The 16388-nt window shown below is 37.4% G+C and overlaps 1 protein-coding gene and 1 long non-coding RNA gene across 2 annotated transcripts; both read left to right on the top strand.

Moving 5' to 3' along the window:
• Positions 1 to 75: 75 nt before the first annotated feature.
• On the top strand, positions 76 to 12148 carry LOC308406003 (myelin-associated glycoprotein-like; the record flags this gene model as incomplete). The annotated part of the gene is made up of 5 exons (XM_080896812.1): positions 76 to 88; positions 1010 to 1073; positions 1165 to 1363; positions 11493 to 11755; positions 11847 to 12148. The coding sequence occupies exons 2-5, from the start codon at positions 1031 to 1033 to the stop codon at positions 12146 to 12148; spliced, it is 807 nt and encodes a 268-aa protein (XP_080752938.1). The 5' UTR covers positions 76 to 88; positions 1010 to 1030.
• Positions 12149 to 14958: 2810 nt separating this feature from the next.
• LOC308405975 lies at positions 14959 to 15641 on the top strand. Its single transcript, XR_013973427.1, has 3 exons — positions 14959 to 15028; positions 15131 to 15164; positions 15525 to 15641. It is a non-coding gene; the product is annotated as an uncharacterized lncRNA (long non-coding RNA).
• Positions 15642 to 16388: the final 747 nt, after the last annotated feature.

Below are 16388 nucleotides of genomic sequence, written 5' to 3'. Positions count from 1 at the left end.
GGAAAATCATACCCTCCGCCCACACTGGGTGCTTAAAAAGCTGCATTTTTAGTGTTACTTGTGTCTTCATGACTATTCATCTGTGTTGGTAAGTAAATCACTATTTTTTTTTCTTTTTGCTGAAGTAATATCAACAGAAGTTTTTTTATTAGACAAAATTTGTTCAGAAAAAGAATTGTAGTTTTAAAATGTAGCATTCTCCACTTCTCCATTTTACAAATGGGGGCGGAGGGGATTAATGTTATATAAAGAAAAAAAATTTCCCGTAGGATTGTTTATATATATAATAATTGCCTTTTTTCTGGCGTGAAAACCTGTTCTGGTTGAATAGTCTTTCAGTCAGTAAGAAAGTGGGTTGGGTGCTGACTATATCCATAATGCTTTCCAAGTATTACCCTCTTAAAACCTATTAAAACTCTTTTTTTTGTTTAAGTGACCCTAGAAAACAATGCTGTACCTACTACAGTCTGGAAAAACTCTGTAACAGTACCGTTTATATATTACTCGAAGACACCACTGTACCCCGATGCATACAGTAGTAGGGATGGGACCATAATATAATAGAGATCAATCCCTTAATATTATATTATACTTAATTTTGGTGAAAATGAAGTGATGGTCAAGATCAAGGTAACACCAAACGTAAAAACTAGTAAAGACTTTATAATACGTGTAATATCTTATGGATTGTCTTCAAATATAACAAGAAATACTAAGCCTAAGGGGTCATGAGTACGTGTATTGGCTAAGCATTTGATCTTGATCTTCATTGTTAGTGCCCAAGGTCAAAGTTGACCTTGAAAGTTTTTTTTTTTTCAAGAAACCACATCAAGTAATATGTCACATGACAGAACGTGGAGAGAGTAGCACAACACACATTTTATTTTTTCAATATGATACCCTATGACTTCACAAAGACAACGTAACTGACTGATGTCATCATATTGTAATAAAAACATCATAAAATGTCAAGGTTTTAGTAAGTTTATATTTCATATATTTGTTTCAGGAATGCTATACCATTAATAAGATGTCTGGGTCTGGACCATTTTTCCTGTGCATCTATAGCCTAGGTATGGTCATTTCAATATATATATATATACTCGTGTGTTTTTGTGTGTTTTATATTTCAGTTTCTCTCATTGCGTCATGATTCTCTTGCAGGATATATTTTGTGCAGCTCCAGTGCTTGGCAGGTAACAATGCCAAGAAATATCAAAGGATTGTTGGGTTCCTGTCTTGTTATCCCTTGCAGTTATGATTACTATCAGTATCCACCTAGAAGACCAGATCGTGTAGTGTGGTATCAGTATGTGAGCAGAGGATATCCAATAGTATATGACTACTGGAACTGGAATGATGTGTTGGACATATTTAAAGGAAGAACACGTGTATATAGTTCTTCACACCATCGGACATGTAGTCTGTTGATTGACCCAGTGACCTTGGCTGATCACAGTCAGAAGCTTTATCCCTGGGTGGATCCTGAAAATGTTGGATGGAGAACCTACCCTTTCTATGACACAACTGTAACAGTTGAAGTAGTGGGTAGGTAAATAATTTAAGATTTCATTATAAATTGATCACTATGTTGTTATATGATTATGTAAATCTTCACATTTTATGATTTAAGGCACAGCAGATCCACCGGTTATCGAGATCTTTGGAAACACAGTGGTTGGGCAGTCTGTAACAGTGCAATGCAGTGTTTACCACACTTGTCCCACTTATCCCCCAAGTCTGAGGCTCAACATCCCCCTGCGAAACGAACGTCTAACTCATAGCCGTCTATCTGATGGAAGATCCAAAACTATGGTGACAACCACTCTGTTCATAGAGAAAGAAGATCAAATTGTGGAGTGCTATGTGGAACACCGTGGTGGTCGCTCTGCATCAGCATCTAAAACCTTAACCTCAAATTGTAAGTGGTGAAAGTAAATTGCATTTTATCCTACGCCATCTTTGATATTTAACCATTTTTAATTGTATCCCAGGCTCCATTTCAGGGCTGACTGTCAGCTCTGCATCATATGAATTTCTGGAGGGAGATCCAAATAAAGTAACCTGCACTGTTTCATACACATGCTATCGAAATATTCCAACTGTGACATGGAATTATGGTAATATGCCAGCCTCCTCTGATACTAGCAAATTATCAGGGGGGGCTCAGTGGAGGACTGTCTCCACACTGACATTTACAGCATCAGCTAATGACAATGGAAGATTGCTGATATGTTATGCACGTTTCGCTGGAGGTCAGACACGACGAGCAACCATCACTCTGCGGGTAAAAAGTGAGTACAAATATTTATTAAATTAAATTTATTAAATGTAACAGCTAACCATACACCCAAAACTCTTACAGCATTTATAGGATTGTCCTGCATTTGTTTTCTCTCACAAACTACATCTGCAATAAAAGTGATATTACCTAATCATAGTTTACATATATGCTTTTGAAATGTACTTCATAATAATGACAATAATAATAGGCAGATGACCAAGTTTTCCAGTGGTGCCTGCAGTCATTATCAGCAATTAAGCATTTTTTAACCATTCATGAATACTCGAATGCATATCTCAGAAACCCCCAAAAGTTGATTCTGTTCATCTGGACGTAGCCTCTTCAGTGGGAGGAACGTTTTGTGACTTCTTCAGTGGCTCGTCACACAGAAGAGCTACCTCAAGGACTCCACGGTCTTTCATTTTGTAACGTATTCTGTTACGTTACTCAATGAGAGTAGAATATTCTGAATAGTCTAAGGAGCTTGGAAAGAAAAGCATCTGGACTTCTTTGAGTTGCTTGAAGACATTTCACCTCTCATCCGAGAAGCTTCTTCAGTTCTAAGGTCAAATGGTGGAGAGTCCCAGATTTAAACCCAGTGGGAGTTTCCCCCCAAAGAGGGACAAAGGATTAATTAATTAATTGATTATATAAATCAGTTGGAAACCCGTCTGGACCAGGGGCTTTTCCACTCTGAAGGGACGTTATTGCATTTTTAATTTCTTCCAGCGTCAGACTTTGTTCCAATTGTTCTTTCCAGTCAGAGTCAATTATAGGAATATTCAGATTGGAAAAAAAGCGTTGAACTTATTTTGAGCTGGTGCTGAATCTCAGGAATATAATTTAGCATAAAACTCTCTAAAATAGTTGTTAATAGCTTGATGATCCTCAGTTGATGAGCCATCTGATAAGATGAGTTGTGAAATAACACGAGACTTCAAAATGAGCTTCTCTGCTTGGGTAGTAGTTAATAGATCAATTTCAGTTTGTAAGGCCACTCTCCTCTTAATCAAATCAGGGGTCGGAGAGCCAGCTATGAGTCCGTCCAGGGTCTTGATTTCTAAGGATAACTCCTCAATCTTCCTATACTTCTTCGTCCTCAAATATGCACAATGAGAGATAAATTGTCCCCGGAGATACGCTTTAAGCGTCTCCCAGAGGGTCGAAGCTGAGATGCCATCCGTCCTATTTACCTGTAGAAAAAAATCTATTTGTTCTGTAATGAACTTCACAAAGTCTGAATCAGCCAGTAAGAGTGGATCCAGCTGCCATCAACAGGGATATTATTATTAATGTAGACCAGCGCCACTGCAGGTTTCGGGATACCTCAAGCGTTTCCCGTTGTGTGTGAACTGCAGAGTGGCTGGGTAGAAGAGACCGAACTTGACCTTTGCAGTGTGGACCTTCCTTTTGGACTCTCAGAAGGCTGCACGTTGTTTGTTGAGCTGTTCTGGGCTGTAATGGAATACAGTTACTCATATTTTGTATTTTAACCCTTTAAAGCCGGTCGGAGCGGGCACGCTGTTTTGCGTAACTATTTTTAAATCCGTGTAGAACTGGAACCACGTAAGCTAGCGCAATAAATTTTTTTTTGCATAGGAAACCGGAGGAGTTGTACTTACATCTTATGCTCTCAACTTGTCCTAGGTCACAGTTTCTTTCCACATAGCTTTGCAAAAACTGCATAAAAAGGACTTGCTGCAACAAAAACATGATATTCCAGAAACACGCTTTGCCGATCCGATCAGCTGTTCATAACACTTCCTACATTGAAATAGACGTCAACGCGAACTATCGCATGTCCGCCATTACCTGCCCAAAACCGGAAGTGATGATTTTTGCGGGAAATGTAATTTTTTACTTGCAGGCCTTATAAGCCTTTACTTGATGTTTTTAAAAGTCATGTTTGACTTTATGCTTTTCTGAATAGTTTGTGGGATGCTTAGACCTTAAGTTGCACTGCTTTAAATAGTTTATTTTGATGCACATGCTGTTTTCTTTGCAAATTTGCATTATAGGATTTATTTTTTCTGCAGTATATATAAAAATTGGTGTATCTCAAAAATAAAACTATGAAGACACTCAAAATAAATTTCCTGTTGTTGTAAACTATTTTTTGCAACTTTTTTGTATTTAAAGTTTTGAGGGATAAACCTCTTAAATTCCTCTAAGTAGAAATATATGTAAAAGAACAAAACAAAAAACGATTTACAATTTTTTTGAAGTTTATTGCACTTTTTTGCATGTTATGTAGTTACTATGGACTTAATGCACACATATTATTAAAATTTGGGCTATAATGCTGCCCCACCGTGCCACCGTGCTGGGCACGGTGGTTAGCACTGTTGCCGCACAGCAAGAAGGTCCTGAGTTCAATTCCACCATCAGGCCGGGGTCTTTCTGTGTGGAGTTTGCATGTTCTCCCCGTGTTTGTGTGGGTTCCCTCCGGGTACACCGGCTTCCTCCCACCGCCCAAAGACATGCAGCTTGTGGGGATAGGTTAATTGATTAATCCAAATTGCCACTACGTGTGAATGTGTGAGTGAATGTGAGTGCGAATGGTTGTCTGTCCCTGTGTGTTGGCCCTGCGACAGACTGGCGACCTGTCCAGGGTGTACCCCGCCTCTCGCCCTATGACAGCTGGGATAGGCTCCAGCGCCCCCCGCGACCCTGAAAAGGATAAGCGGAAGCGGATGGATGGATGGTTGTATTGATGTATAGCAACTTGAAATGCTCCGCAAAATGGCACTACAGTATGTAAAAATATAAAGTAAGCTCTGGCAGACTTGGTTCTATGGTAGGTCTTAAAGGGTTAAATATATAACGTCGGTACATGTATTCCGTTACTCCCCAACACTGCTCATAGTCATTGATTAGTGGTCTTTTACCAATGAGCTTTGATCAGTGGTTGTGGATCAATGGTCAGGGGAATTTACATATTAATGATCAAGGAACTGACCTCCCAGCTGATTGTTCATGGAGTGGTGCTAGTTTCAGTCATTATGCAAATGTTATGTTTATAAGATTGGGGAAACCTGCAGTCATCTGAGACTGAAGAAGTCACTTGGATGAGTGACAAAACGTTTCTCCCACTAAAGATGCTATGTCCAGGTAAACAGAATCAACTTTAGGGGATTTACTTACCTGGATGATTGAGCATGCATCAAGACATATTACAGAAATACAATGACTGACAGAGGACTTGCATCTATTATGATACTAGACCTGATGCAGAGACTGAATTGTAAGATTTTTAGGGTTAGAGGGAGTAATGTGCAAGTCCTTGCAATGTCAGCAGAAGCAAATAAGGCAGTGTATACAATGTGCCATTCAGCACATAAGTAATCAAATAGTTTCTTCAGCAGTGGTGGAGACCAAAACAGAAGTAAAATGACATGGAACATTTAGAGATACAAATACAAATAATGGAGGCTAATATTGTTCTCTGTCTTTGAGATGCATGAAAAGAAAACTTCCATCATGTTTCCCAGATTAACTCCAGATGCACTTGGGTTGTAATAATGTGATCACAAATGTTTTTCCGTTATTATTCCTCAAAGTTGCAAAGAGATGTTTTGTCTAGTGATGGGATTTCCGGCTCTTTTTAGAGAACCGGCTCTATCGGTTCGGCTCACTAAAAAGAGCCGGCTCTTTCGGCTCCGAACCGGCTCTTCAGGTTGTTTTGTTGCTTTAATTAATTTATTATTGACAATAATATAAAATTATGCACAAAAGAAATTACTAATGTAAAAAAAAAAAGTGGTTTTATTTATATATGTCTATATATAAATATATGCGGTGGCCCCTAGAGACAAAACACGTACAAACTCCAAAACACATTTCTAGCATGAACTAAACTTCCAAAACAGAGCTACCTAGATCACTTAAATTACACAATTGAAAGCATAAAAGCATATGTGTATTGTTTGTGTACTTATACACAAGCATTCATATATAGTCAAATAATTTTTAAAAAAAAAGTTCATTTACCTGTTATTACCATAGACCAAATCCGGTCGTTGGTACTTGCTGGCTTGTGTATCCACTAGGTAACAAAAGTTCAACACTGCACACTAGCATCCTGGAGCACTTCTGTTGTCTTTTGTACGTGTTTTGAGTTTTTATGTGCTTCTGAGTTTTTACGTGTTTTGGAGTTTGTATGTGTTTTTACGTGTTTTTGAGTTTGTACGTGATTTGTCTGTAGGGGCCACCGTAAATATACTTTTTTTATCCACTCCACATAAAATGTAATAAATAAATCATTTAATACAAAAATCAACTATTCACATTTCAACTTTTAACTATTTAAATTTTCATTTTTTTCCCCTTTACAAATTTAAAGTGAAACAACACAAAACACTGCAAACCACAACACAATTAAATATAAATTATAATATGAAAACAAAAAGAACATGCCTATTCTCTGTCATATGGACCTGCATGAATAAACTTTCAGAATCCTTTATCATCTGCAACTGAAAATAGTTGTGGATGATTACTATACCTTTCTAATGTGACGTTGTTGTCCCTGGCTCTCTTTCTCTGTCTCTCCCTCCCTCCGCTCTGTTCCTGTGCTACTGAGTGTAACTACCGCCCCTCCCCCCTCTGCCCAGGGCAAAGCACAAGGCTCGCATACGCTGGCGAAGTGAAGCGGAAACAAAGTGCGAGAGAGAGGGTGAGAGAAAGAAAAAAAAAAAACCACGGCTCGCAATAAAGAGACGGCTCACGTCGTTCACGTCAAAGACTCGGCTCTAAGAGCCATTTCGCTCGCGACCGACCCATCACTAGTTTTGTCTCAAGTTCATTTCATTTCAAACAGAGTGTGAGCCCTTTTTAAGTGTTAGGCATAAAAGGCTGAGGGTGTTGTTGTTGCTCCACCATTGAGGGCACTTGAGTTTGAGAATGCAATAACTCAAGAATTAAGTCATCTGGTTTAAGTTCACAGGACAACTTTTGGAAAATCACCTGGGGTTTTCAAATTTATACCATACCTGCAACATAGGAGGCAGGGGGTAGCACTGGTGGCTGCCAATATTTATTTATTTTTTGTTAAGATCAAAAGTGCTTCAAAAGCTTCTTCTCTTTTGCAGGAAACATACTGAATCTGGGTTGGTCCTTCACTGCTCCAGCCACCATAACTGGGTTAAAAGGGTCATGTCTCACCATTCCATGCAAATTCTCCTACAAAAACTCTCAGCCTAAAGACCTTCAAGTTATATGGTACTTGTATCAGAGTAACAAATACCCAGCTGTATACAACCAAGAAGGGACAGTTATTAGAAAGTTTAATGGTCGAACAAGCTTGACTGGATCAGTAACTGAGAAGAACTGTAGTCTTAAGATTGAAAGGCTGGAGATGTCAGACAACCATAACCAACTTTATCCATGGATAGATAAGAACACAATTACTTCCTACCACACCAAAGGTCACTCATTTTATGATGGATCTACTGAACTTATTGTTTTAGGTAAGCATTCATTAATTTCTTCAATTCAACTTTAATTCCATTGATAGACATCCAAGTTACTACAGAAAGAAACCCTTACCATGACAAACTGAGTCCTCTCTGATTTATTTTTTATTTATTATTTATCTGTATTTTAGTTTTGTGCATGTATAATTTGCAATGATTTGCCTCAGCATATAAATTGTAGTTAGAATCTTTAGCTTTTTCCTGGCACAGTGTTGTCTAAACCCAATAAATGTATTTCAATAACACTTAAAACTACAATACTTATATCAAACCATTAAGAGAGACACATAAAATAATGAGAAGAAATATTTATTTTCAGCTATCTGTATTTTTTCTTCCCTATCACTTTTAACTGAGTTTGTTTAATTGCAGTTATTACTTCCTGCAAATGACTCAAAAGTTGCTGTGTTGCTGTAGCTCTCAATTTTTGCTTTGAATTAACAGAACATGCACCAGAACCACAGTTGAGCATTATTGGTATCCTCAGAGTGGGAGAGCAGGGCACTGTGTCCTGCAGTGTGCAGCATACATGTTTCTCTGCTCCCCCAACCTTAACCCTAGAGGGTTTACCTGGAATTGATCAGAACATGGACAGTCTGGTATCTGAAGGGATTTGGGAAAGGAAAATAGTTCAAACTTGGACAGTAGAAGAAGAGCACCAGAGTGTAAGTTGTGCTGTTAACTACCCTGCGGGTCAGAGTGCCAAAAGGTTGATTCCACTGAATGCTGAATGTGAGTACCATGTAATATATTCAATGTGCAATATATTTCATGTACTGAATTTAATGTGACATGAAAATGTAACATTTTCCATTTATATCTCAGGCTCCATTTCGCCATTGAATATAAGCTCTACATCAGATGAATTTCTTGAAGGGTATGATAGCAAAGTAACATGCACTGCCTTATACACATGTCACAAGAATACACCAACTCTCACATGGAACTATGGCAGTGTGGCAGCATCCACTAATACAAAAAAGGTACCGGGGGAGACTCAGTGGAAGACCATCTCCATACTGTCATTTAAATCTTCACCCAGCGACAACGGGAGATCTGTTACCTGCTTTGCAAAATTCAAGGGGGGGCAAACACAAGAAGTGAGCATCAGGCTGCGGGTAAAGAGTAAGTGCAAATAGTAATTATCTTCATTTAAAAGCTCAGACAGACAGACAAAAAGTTATTAGAGTAGATATATACCAGAAAAAAATGAATGTTGTTAGTGTGGTAGGAATGACCGTCATTCGGCAATGTGATTGCAAAGTCTTTATTTACAATGGGCTTTTAAGCAGCTTTTCAGTTCCCCATAACTTTACAGCTTATTCATCTTGCTGCTTTTGCTACCTCTTCTCTTTCTTCTCTGGCCATGGCAGCTACGTCCATGTCTGTTTTGTCTGTTAAGATTTATTTTTAAGATTAAATAGTTCTTCAAAAGTTTTTTTTTCTAATTTTTTTGCAGGAAACATACTCAATCGGGGTTGGTCTTTCACTGCTCCAAGCACCATAACTGGGTTGAAGGGATCATGTCTCATCATTCCATGCAAATTCTCCTACAAAAATTCACAGCCGAATGACCTTCAAGTGATGTGGTACTTGTACCAAGGCAATGGATTTCCAGCTGTATTCAAACAAGGAGGGAATGTTATTAGTAAGTTTGATGGTCGAACTAGTTTAATTGGATCAGTGGTGGAGCAGAACTGTAGTCTTAAGATTGAAAGGCTGGAGAGGTCCCACAACCATGACCGACTTTATCCATGGCTAGATAAGAACGCAATTACTTCCTACCACATCGTAGGTCACTCATTTTATGATGGATCTACTGAACTTATTGTTTCAGGTAAGTGTCATTGAACTCCCATTTACAGTCACTTCAACTTAAATCCAAAAAATGATTACAGAAAGCTTGAGTCAGGACTTCACTTGTCACTACATTCAGTCATTTAAAATTTATTTTGTTGGTTTGTTGCTTTTCTATAAAAAAACAAACAAACTAACAAATGTGCAGTAAAATATTCAGTATAACAGAGTAACCAATGCATTTAATTCCCACAAACTGGCTGTTAAACAAATACTACAATTATGTAAACATTCATATTTCTGGAACATAGAACTCAGAAGTTACTGTATCACTATAGCTCTTAAATATTTCTTATTCACAGAACATGCACCAGAACCAGAGCTAAATATTATTGGTACTCCCAGAGTGGGAGAGCAGGGCACTGTGTCCTGCAGTGTGCGCCACGCATGTATTTTTGCTCCCCCAACCGTAACCCTAAATGGTATACCTGGAAAAGACCGGATCACGGACACACTGGTATCTGATGGGATTTGGGAAAGGAGAGTAGAACAAGTTTGGGAAGTAAAGGAAGAGCACCAGAGTGTGGCTTGTACTGTTAGCTACTCTGGGGGTCAGAAAGCCACCAAGGAAATTCCACTCAATGTTGAATGTAAGTTTAATGGGAGGTTTTACTTGAATTAAACAACAATTGCTATCATTAAGCTTAACTCTAACTTTCTTGCTCAGGTCCATTTCAGGAAATCACTATGAATGAACCACCAGGGGAGTTAACAGAGGGCATGGTGAAGAATGTCACTTGTTCTGTGATCTTTAAGTGCAGGAAAAACACACCAAGTGTCATCTGGAACTACAACAACATGCAAAGTTCATTAAACACCAAACAGACTCCCAACAATACATACACTATAGTGTCAAATCTAACTTTTATTCCCTCCCTAAGTGATGATGGTAAACTTTTGACTTGCACTGCTCAGTTTATTAGTGGGGAGTTCTCAACATCTGCAACTCTTACTGTAAAACGTGAGTTCCTACATGTCGCCCTCCTGATTGTTTGATACTTTACAAAATATACCTATTAGCTTTCTGTTGGAAAACTGATTTTGTTAGATTGGTAAAAAAAATTTAAAAAAATAAAGCCAGCCGCCAATTAGCTCAGGTTAGCACATACACAAGCAGAAGAGGAAGCCATTAGCTTGACTAGAATTAAAGCTAGCGTGTTTGATTTGGGCATTATATATGAACATATAGCTGAGTCATAAGCTGGAAGTCACTGAGAAGGGAAAAGAGGGAGAAATACAAAACTTTTAGATAATGTATCCAGAAAGACATTTTACATGTGCATTAAAGTGCCAGACCTGTAATAGATGGGCAACTTGTCCAGGGTGTACCCCACTTTTCACCCTATGAGCGTAAATTGGATCAGCAGAAGAAAATTGAAGGATTGCTAGATGGATGAAAAGTGCCACAAAACATTTGTAAAGAGAAAACTAGAAAGAAAAGTATAAAACCTGCCTCCATCTAGATTTAAAAGATTGTCTCCATTATTGCCCAGGGACCAACAATTTTTATAACACTTTATAAGTCTTATAACTGTTTCTATAAATCTGAACCAATAGGCTTATGGCTTACACCTTACATATGAGACCTGCTTTCATCTAACTTTCCAAAAACACAAAGATACTCCTCCAGATGTTGAATTGTTATTAATTGGTTGTTATCATTTTCCCAGAATATGAGAGAGATCCATTTGAAAATTACAGTAAGTGCACTTGCCAGCACTCTCAAACTCTTTTTGTTTTCATCATGTCACATCTCAAGAGGATTAATTTAAACCAGCATCTAACATTTTTCCCATTACAGCAACCTCTGCTTTGCCTGCCGACGTCCCTTTAAGATTTAGTGCCTTGACGCGCTCCTGTGTGGTGATTCCCTGCAGTTTCCAGTACAAAGATGATGAACCGATGACCCGTGGCATCTGGTCCAAAAAAAGCGGAGACATTGTATTCCATAATGGCCAAAGCTATGTAATTGACCATTTTAAGGGCCGAACCAAAATGTTAGGAAATCTAAATGAGGGAAACTGCTCACTGGAGATTGATGACATCAAGCCCTTTGACAACGGACCCTTCTGTTTCTATGCAGAGAAAGGACATGAGACACATACATTCAACAACAGCTGTGTATTTATTATCATGAAAGGTTTGGAGTCCCACTGTAGATCACTGAAATGTGACAAACACATTGCTTTCTAAGTATCAAGTATAATCTTCTTTGTGTTTGTCATGCTCAGCTTCTCCAGAAAAACCAGTGATGACCCCCGTTCCAAAAGAAGTTGATGCTGGTTCAACTATAACTGTTTCGTGTTCTGTTACACACACATGTTCATCACATCCTCCGGTGTTCTCATGGAGTGTCTCTCACCTCACCAGTGAGGTCTCAGAGATCATGATGTCACGAGGCACCTGGCAGACAACTTCCACAATCACTTTTATTGTTACTGAAGGAGATGGAGTCAGAAACCTCACCTGTAACGCTATCTTTTGGCGTAACAGGGAACAAGCCCACACAGTCAGCTTAAATGTGAAGGGTTAGCAGAGACACTTTATCTCTACTCTATATGTTATCGAAGTATTTCATCTGTTGAATTGTGTTTATTAACCTCAAATGTATCTACATCACCAGGATCACTGATGTACCAGTTTACAAGTGCTGCTCCAGTGGCCTTTCCAGTCTCATTTGTGGCTCTCATCATAATCACCTTAGCTGCAGTGTTTGCAGTATTCATCTGGAGGAAAAGGTTGAGGAAATATAACATTAATTTATATCATATCATATTTCTGATATTGATAGCAGCTGTCTGTGTAACGATGTTACAATGTGTTGACTCTGAAGTTGAAAAGTTTTTTTTCTCCTCCAACCAAATATAGGAAACACACAGATGAATCACTGAAACCACCACCTCGACCAGAAAAAAGGCAAGTTATTTTAACATAAAAAGTGAATAATAATGACATAATTCAGTCATGAGTCAAGACCTCTCATCACAACTGAATACAGGAGTTCGTACTTTAAAGATGTTCTAAAATGATTCAAAAGAATCTAAAAGCATCCAGAGCCTGCTTCAACAACATATCCATATTAATTAAATATAAATAAGTTTTATCAGTCATATCATATCTGACACAGAAAAATGAAGTTGAGATGGTCAAATGAGCTTTATGAGCAACATGATAAAAAAAAAAGTTGATGGTTGCAATGGTTGTTTTATACACCTGATGTCTATAAATTTGATGTTTGAGCTAATATTTGTAGAAGCATGTGTGAAAAATGTCGCTAATTTGTTAATAACTGTTATTTTTTTCTTTTTTAACGTCTCCACCAAAACAACCCTGTAAATATTTCTCCCTGTAATTTCACAGAAGATCACTTTGGGATAGATTATCCAGGTAACCATTTTGAAGGATTCCTTTGTGACTGTTCTCTTCATTGTATCATGTAATGAAATAAAGTGACTCATGTGATTTATTGTGTATAGACTGTGCCTTGCATTTTAAAAAAACTGACTCCTAATTGTCTCACAAAATATTTAGGAGATACACAGATGACAGAGACAGACCACCAAGGCCAGAAAAAAGGTATATCATCAGTGTTCTGCAAACTGAAGAAATACAGTAAAACAAACCAACTAACAATGCTTTGCTTTCAAAATAGGAGGTCCATTTGGAGTCGATTTTCCCGGTAAGGAAAACAAAAAAAGAAAGCCACCATTTGTAACCCTGATATGAATGCTTAACTGGAAATATCCTGTTGATTGTACTCTTAATAGAAAAGAAGAGGATCGCATGGCATGGCAACATGAGAGGAAGCCCAGGTGCTGTTGGATTTTGATTGTACAATTTTTTACTGTTAAAGTTGTTTCTCCTTCTTTTTCTTAAGTAAAACTGCAGAAATGTCTTAAAGACCTATATGGCCTCTAACCACCTGCATTGAAATTCATATAAAACTGAGGTTATTGAACACGGCCCTAAACTATTTAGAAATATTGTATCTAATCAGATGCTTAATCTGGATGGCACTACGTTGACATTCAGTAACACTGTGAGGAATCTTGGAGTTGTTTTGACCAGGTTTGACCTTTGACCTTTCAATGTGCATATTAAAAAATTTGTAGGATTGCTTTATTGTATTTACCTAATATCTCTTAAATTAGAAACATTCTGTCTCAGATGCTGAAAAACTAGTTCATACATATTTTACTTTTAGGATGGACTACTGTAATTCATTGCAATTGGGCTCCCTGAAAAGCCTTCACTTGATCCAAAATGTTGCAGCAAGAGTACTGACAGAGACTAGAAAGAGAGGGCATATTTCTCCCCTTTTGGCCTCTCTTCATCACCTCCCTGTTAATTCCAGAATTAAACTTAAACTCCTTCTCATGACATACACGGTCTTGAAGAATTAGGCCCCATCTTATCTGAAAAACTCATAGTACCGTATAAGCTCTCAGACTGTGGGCTTACTTGTGGTACCTAGTATATTTTAAAGTAAAATGAGAGGCAGAGTCTTCAGCTTTCAGGCTCCTCTTATGTGGAATCAGCTCCCAGTTTGGATTAAGAAGACACTCTTCCTACTTTTAAGATTAGTCTTAAAAGTTTCCATTTTAATAAAGCATATTGTTAGAGTGGGATTAGATGACCCTGAATCCTTCCCTAATTAAGCTGCAATAGACCAATGGGACTTCTTTTTCGTTGACCTTTTTTCACTCACTTTATGTTTATATGCCACACTATATTTAATTATTAGCTATTATTAATATCTGGCTCTCTTCCACAATGTGTCTTTTATCCTGTTTTCCTCCCCGCACCCCCAACCTGTTGCAGCAGATGGCTTCCCCTCCCTGAGCCTAGTTCGGCCAGCTGTTTATTCCTGTTAAAAGAGAGTTTTTCTTTTTCCTGTTGCCAAGTGCTTGCTCTATTTTAGGTCTCTACTGTGCAATGTAAAGTGCCTAGAAGCAACTGTTCCTGTGATTTTGCACTGTTTAAATAATAACTGAATTGAAGTGACTTGAACTGAATTGAAATCTTTCCTTTGTCTTGTCTTCTTCTTCTTATTATTATTATTATTGTTTTCATTCTATAGGCAGTCATTTTGGAGCCGATTTTCAAGGTAGTATTTGTAGTCTTCTTGTTTGTTTTTATATAATTTTTAAATTTCCCTATATAAAAGAAATATACATACACACATTAAGTAATATTTAAAAAAAATGTTTATACATTCTGCAGACGCCAAGACTGCACTGCGAACATCAGTGTTGCCTATACGTAAGTATTCATAGCAGTACGACAACTGCCATAATGTCATAGTAAAAACAGTCATAAACTAACATGTTATTTTCTTTAACCCCCATAGTAAACACAGCAGCAATGTAACCTGTGGAGCTGTGTCCAAACCACGCTGTCCATCCCCAAAGGAGTGAGTTTTATTCATGCAATTTTTTCTTTAAATGACATACCAATGTGTTTTATTTCTTTATGTTTGAACAACCTGCTTCCATTTCTATGTTGTTTGATACAGTAACAGGAGACGACCATCCCCTTTCAACCCTGAGGTTAGTGGTGTTGCAGTGAATGACAAAATCCAAATCAACCAAATTTAAGACTTTTTTCATTAAATAACATTACAACATCCAAACTGATCGCAGATTATTACTTAATCTTTTAAAAATGTTATACTTTCTCTAAAGTAATTTATTTTGTTATGCTTGATAACAATGCCAAGGTTAGTGTAAGGAACTTGAATTATTTATAGGGATGAACTTTTTTTGAAACAAATCCCTGCTACGTAGACTTTGATTTATTTAAAGTTAATTTAGTTTGTTTTGTTGTGTTTGGAAAAAAACAAAAAAGCTAATTATTTAAGAATCATTTTAGATTAAAACTGAATAAATTTTTACTCAAAATTCTTGCAGAATCAACTGTACGGCAACCTTTGACTTCTTCAAAGACATCCCACAGACATCTTAATCTTTCAGGCTCATGTCTCCCAAGTCTCCTGTTTCAAAGGTTATCATCTAGCTGAACAGCCATTATCAACTGCAAAGACGCCTGTGGTGGCTTCTGTTATGAATGCGTGCTAATGCAAACTGTACTGTTGATGTCGATGCATGATATGTGGGGGAAAGTTCTTAATGATACTGCAAGATCTAATGTTTTTATAGTTTAACTTTCACTTGGCTTTCTTTAAATTTCATTTAACTCGGTCAATTACAAAATGATCTAGTAACTTGCTTTGCTTAATCTTCTCACATGATAAACAGCAATAAACATGTTTTTTCTGACGTTGCCTCAGTTATTTGTACTGTTTAGTATTTTATTTTCAAAATTGCTCAGTTTCCAACTACTGTCTCACAGTCGCTGTGAAAAAGAAAAACCGAGAGTTCACATTTTAAGGCAGGCAAGAATAACAAACGCATTTTCATTCATTGTACGTCGCTCTGTTTGATCCCAAATAGTCTAGGCTACTAAAAGTATTGCATAGTAATCTATCTTTGGGTAAAAATACATTCTGAAAAAAATACATTTAATAAAACATATATTTACAAAGCATGATTCACAATTAGACATAAATGTTTTATGAGAGGTGTGTTATAATTCAAAGATGCTCTACAAAAGCACAAATACATGTGTATTTGTTGGAGGGAAACTTTCCTTTTTATGATATACTGTATGATCTTTGGTACTTTAAAAACTTATGACAACTACTACTAGACCTGGGTATTTTGAAATAAGCTTTGACGTGAAAGAATTCTGAATAGAAGTACCAGTACCAAATC

The sequence above is a fragment of the Rhamphochromis sp. 'chilingali' genome, assembly GCF_963969265.1.
Source record: "Rhamphochromis sp. 'chilingali' genome assembly, chromosome: 11".
Classification (NCBI taxonomy): domain Eukaryota; kingdom Metazoa; phylum Chordata; class Actinopteri; order Cichliformes; family Cichlidae; genus Rhamphochromis; species Rhamphochromis sp. 'chilingali'.
This window is presented reverse-complemented; position numbering and strand designations above follow the sequence as displayed.